General features: G+C 46.3%; 1 protein-coding gene across 4 annotated transcripts in view; it reads right to left on the bottom strand.

Annotated features, from left to right (window-relative positions):
• Window positions 1-2,226, bottom strand: part of LOC101859642 (nucleolysin TIA-1) — a 95,854-nt gene extending 93,628 nt beyond the window's left edge. The window contains exon 1 of one of the 4 annotated variants that reach the window (XM_035970032.1): window positions 648-2,226. In XM_035970032.1, coding sequence (XP_035825925.1) covers window positions 648-701 — 54 coding nt within the window. In that variant the 5' untranslated portion in view covers window positions 702-2,226. The remainder of the gene's footprint in view (window positions 1-647) is intronic. The other 3 variants (XM_005099386.3, XM_035970033.1, XM_035970034.1) reach the window with 3 other exon arrangements.
• Window positions 2,227-5,447: the final 3,221 nt, after the last annotated feature.

Genomic DNA, 5,447 nt, shown 5'->3' with positions numbered 1-5,447 from the left:
TCACCACGATTGTTATTAATATTATTATCTAAGTATCATTATATTGTTATTTCTATTAGTATTATTATTGATTACTATTATTATAATAACTATCATTGGAGTTATTGTAACAACTATCATCAGTGTTCTTTCGTAATTACCAAAAATAATATTTCCTACCCACAGCGTGCACAACAGTGTACATTAGTATATTAACTTTTGTTGAGTATAATAACGGTCAATGTCGTGCTCAAACAGTTCCGGTGATCAAAATCAGAGGTCACATCAACAGAATCTCCCAACCAGTAGGTTTAGAATATGGTCGTCATACGTTTAACCTTGGCTTTCACATAATAACTGTTTGACTCACTTTTTTGAAAACTTTTTTCTGGGGGGGTGCTTTGTATTACATCTAACTTACTTTTAAAAAATAGTGATACACGGATTCTATATGCACATATATATTGGCCACATCATTGTCAAAGTGTGATAGACTTCTCATGGGAACAGTGAAGCGTCAACATTCTTGTGTCAAAAAAAAAGTTTTTAAAAAGTGCCAAGCCTGTCGGCAGCGAGACTTTTAGAGAGGTGACAGTAAAACTCAAACTATAGCTGTACAATGAAGAAGCAGTATTCTAACTCTGTGTAGGTAGGTATCATGGACTCACCAAGTCCTGCTTGAGGGAGATGGGCACGTACTGGACGTAGTAGTAGGGGTGCATCCTCAGCCTTCGGTACGAGTGGACCGCAATGGTGGACGGTGTGTGTACGCCGAGGCAGGCGGGGGCTAGTGCTGCTGCTGCTGCTGCTGGCGCTGGTGGTGGCGGCGGCCGTGGAGGACAGCGCTAATGACGGCCGATTAGCCCCTCGCCGTCTCAACAAGTGCTGGAGCCGAGGAGGAGCGACCGCGCTGTTCTGGCTCCGGGCCGGGGGATGATGATGCGGTCGCGGAACTCTCGCCTGTTGATGGTGGTGGTAGCACCGCGCGGACCGCTCTGCTGAAGCTAGTGCTGCTCACGCTGCCTGCCGGCGGACCACGGTGCCAGCGAGTCGGGAGGGACGATGGCGGTGGCGGCAGTAGTGAGTACGGGTGTAAAGCAGGAAGGCGATATGGTCACCCCTACCTCACTTGACGTCCGATTGAACACTTGGTGTTGTCTATCCGGATGTGTGCGCGTGCGTGCGAGCGAGTGCGCGAGTGGGGAATGCGTGAGAGAGTATGTGTGTGTGAGAGAAAGAGACAGAGAGAGAAAGAAAGAGAAGTAACAGCACAATGTCCGGGCTGGCTTTTCTCCGGACTCTTTGTTCTTAGAGAGACGAGTCGATCACGGGTGTTAGAAGAGCGATCAGACGGGCGAGAGGGACACGAGTCTGTGGAATACTCGCGGCTCTGTGAAGGCCGTGGGCAAGAGGGTGAGCGCTCGGGCGTTCAGTGAGGCGAGACGGGGGGAAAAGCTGGGGTCCCGCTACTTGCGTGAGGCCTGGGGCTGCTGGCGAAAGGGACAGCTCGCTGCTCACAAGAACCAACACACGCTCACCACGACACGTGCAGGTGGGGGAAGACTCCACAGGGCGGAACTACACGCGGATACCTCGTCCACAGACAGTGTTTGTTTGGGTTTACCCCTTTGTTTTGTCTTTTGTAAACAAGTAATTCAGCACAGTATAATCAAAATATTTAGCACTTCCTTCGTCCAAGCTGAGTAACAACTCCTTTTGAAGGAAAGCACCCGTTCACGTGTGTTTGTGCGCGTGCTGCCAACATAAGCAGGCACACACACACAGAGTTTAAAGAACAACACACGACAGGTGAAGTCAAAAACACTGTGGTACAACCCAGTCACGTGAACTTCATCACTCAAAGTACAACATAGCTCGCTCTCAAGTCTCCTCAATAACAATAAGAAGCCAGGTCACTTTCTACTTTCCACACTGCTGAATCAGAAGTAGACACGGATATATGGAAAACTGAACATAATATATCACACGCACAGGTAAAAGGTAAAAACACAACGATGAGATAGCAATCAAAACGAAAAACTCGCGATGTGTCGACAGTCCACCTTTGAATACACTCAAGCGAGTCGCACTTTGAGTTATCGATAGCAATCGGTGATAACGGGGCACAAGAGGCCAACACGTTGAAGAGATAGAGAGAGCGAGAGGGTAAAAGGCCCTAGGATCTCCCAACGGGCCCGCTCTTCTAACTGAGCCGTGTGCCTACTTACTACCAATAGCGTCCTGAGGTACAGAAGATCTAGCGTACTCTCTCGCGTTTACCTCACGGCAACTCTGTTCCGTCATGCGCGGTCGACTGCCGAGGGCCAAATGATCACATTCGACAGCAACACGGGAGAAAAAAGCAGCCAACCAGCTAGCGCGCAATTTAACTTTTCAATAAGCTAACGGTACCGGTCGGTGGGGGTAACACTTTCGGTAACAGCGCGTCTTTGTAACACCATATCCGGTGTCGGTAATTTAGACGACGGCTGTTAGCAAATACAGCGCAGCGAAACACTATCACGTTACAATTTGTGAATATTTTATCGATCCGTACGGAACAGTTTGTTTCCCAGCTAGTAAACATGATTAAACATCTGGCCAAACCCACCAACCAGCACCCATTAAGCTTAGTCTTTGTAATTTACAAAACAAAAAAGAGGAAGGGGTGGGGAGTGGGCGCTAGACCAGAAACAGCAACGAAAAAGAAGAGGGAAGGGGGGGGGGGGGGGGGGAGGTGGAGAGAGAGAGAGAGAGAGAGAGAGAGAGAGAGAGAGAGAGAGGGTGCTCAGATAGAAATGATACTTTACACTTATGATAATTCATACAGCACAGGTGTGCGAGTGTGTGCGCGCGTCTGTATGTGTGTTTCAGCGCGCGCCTGCTTATAAATTATTCACGATCGTTAGAGTGACACAACCCTACCACAACGACAAAGAAAACGTTTATCGTCGTTGGAATGATTGAGCAACAAATATAGCACAATGCTCGACTTCTCATTTCTGTTGGGGAATGTATACACGCAAAGCGCATGCGTACGGTCCTAGGTCGCTGCACATGACTTCACTCCCTCCTCCCAGCTTAACCACATGAAAGGGGACAACGTCACTACCAGGGCAAATCCCAATCTAAATTAAAACCAAAAAACACATAATTTAGAAATAAAGAAAAGGAGATATTTCTCGAGTATTGTGAGGAGGGCGTAAACAGAGAAAGGCTGACAAGGGTGGCACAGAACAATAACACAAAAGAAATGCAGTAGTTGTAAAACATACAATATAGAATAGTCCTATTGAAGGCCAGCCCGCCTTGTTGTTGATAATCAGAAAGCGCCTCGTGTCGCTGGAGCTGCACACTAAGGGTAGGATGAATAAAACATGCGGACATATCTCCCGCGGTGCAGTTATGCCCCGACCTTCCTAGAAGCGCAACGGAGCGCATGCGGTGATAAAACAGATGTGTTCCAACACGTTCGGAGCACGGCCCAGGTCAGGCAGGCATACAGTACGCACAAACAACACAGCAGCTCTTGATGTATCTACGTGGACACTGACAGCGACACGATACCACACAGTATACTGCGCACTCGTCACACTTTTCACAGTTCTCAATTCGATCTTTGTGATTATCACCAGGTCAACACTCACAAACTAGAACAAGGGGAGTCTGATTTACGAAAAACAAAACAACATCATAAAAACTTTAAAAACCCAAAAAAAAACCCATACTTTTCAAGAGGCGCAGAAGTAAAGCCATGACAGTATAAAGAGGACAACGACAATGACAGTAATAACAACGACAGTGATAACAACGACGATGATGACGCAAATATCATGGTCTTAAGTATTTCATCTTTAAAAAAGTAGATCTTTCCCATTATTGAGAAACAAAACAGTAACTTACGCCAACGTTAACTTTCAACTTCCTTTTTATTTTCCTTCTTCACATGCCATTTTTCAACTGCTTACATAATTACAGGCTGTGGTGCAAGCGCCAAGTGTTGTACTATCATACATGGGTAAATATATCTCGTGCTAAAAATATTGTACCTCCAGAGACGCGCCTCCGCCCCCTTCCCCCAAAGAATACTAACAAAAACAACATACCAGGCTGATCGGACAGTGAACAATGATAAAGAACATTCTAGAAATCCCCTAAAACTAAAACCACACCACGCCAAAATCTGGAATATACACAGCGACAACAACCACATCGTATTGAGAAGCAAAAGTCAACAACATATAGTGTGACGTAAGTAAATGGAGAAAAAAGTGAAACTTTCAACAAAGGGAACCGTTTACACTACATTATAACTACATTAGAACAACGTGCCTGGGAAGAGAAGAATCCCTCACAACTAGGCCTTGCGTGAATCTCTCGGCGGTGTGCTACTACTACAAATCATCAGTCAAACGACCCCGTGCCGCGTGTGGGAAAACAATAATGTCAACACAAGTCAACAAGGTGGGAAGCTCACACACGACTCAAGCCCCTCAGTCTCAGAGGAATCCAGTAACGCGATCGGCCTGGCTCATCGATTAAGCTTTTACTACGCGAACAGCTTGTAAGAAAGGGGTGGAGGAAAAAAAGCAAAATAACTTGAAGAATGACTGTTCATCGGAAAAACGCTTTGCAAAGTTTAATCTACCTTTGTACCTACCTCACACGCCAAGCAGCACGCGCACACCAAGAATTAACAAAATCTGGTACCTCACAAAGCTCCAGAACCGGCTGTTGCTTCAATTGAGAAAATTTATTACAGCTACGTTCTCGTAGCACATTTGAGCGGCAAGGGGAAAACAGCGGCTGCTGGGTTGCGATAATGACTAAGAACGAACTAGATCTACGTTCGGGTATAGATCTAGATCTATCTATTTACAACAAATACGACAGATACATTAATAACCATCCGCGTAACTTTGGGCTTTTCGAACAGCTTTTTAAACTAGAATCTAGTAAAATATGAAACAACAACACCATGAAGGGTTAAACATGTTTGCAAAAAGTTAAATTAAAACTCGAATCACTTTTCAAGGCTGTTAGACGGGCCCTGTTTCAGTGAAGTACACAATAACAATCCACAACAAGAAAGTCAACTCGTTACACACCACACTAAAAAAGAAAGTTCCTCTCCAGACAAACGGTGTGGCACGGAACAGCAGAAAATACGAAACTAAAAACCACAGGCGTTGCCGGGGATCATAAAACGCGAAACATAAAAAGAAAGTCAGTGATCGGGACGGTTGTCGCGGTCTCCGGTGTAGGTGGAGTGTGTTCCTCTACCTTCAAGTGAGGACGAGCGACCAGGGTCGCTGGGGAACAACGGAGGTAGGCTAGGGGGGAGGAGGCCCCGTGAACTTCGTTGAAGAATCCCGGGATCGAGATCCACTTTCGCCGATAACTGACAGATCAAGGTGACGCCTCACGATCAACGACGTGCGTGCGTGTGTGCGTGCGTGCGTGTGTGC

This window comes from Aplysia californica, unplaced genomic scaffold (assembly GCF_000002075.1).
Source record: "Aplysia californica isolate F4 #8 unplaced genomic scaffold, AplCal3.0 scaffold00211, whole genome shotgun sequence".
In the NCBI taxonomy this organism is placed as follows: domain Eukaryota; kingdom Metazoa; phylum Mollusca; class Gastropoda; order Aplysiida; family Aplysiidae; genus Aplysia; species Aplysia californica.
The sequence above is the reverse complement of the archived record's forward strand: the minus strand, read 5'-3'. Positions and strand labels throughout refer to the sequence as shown.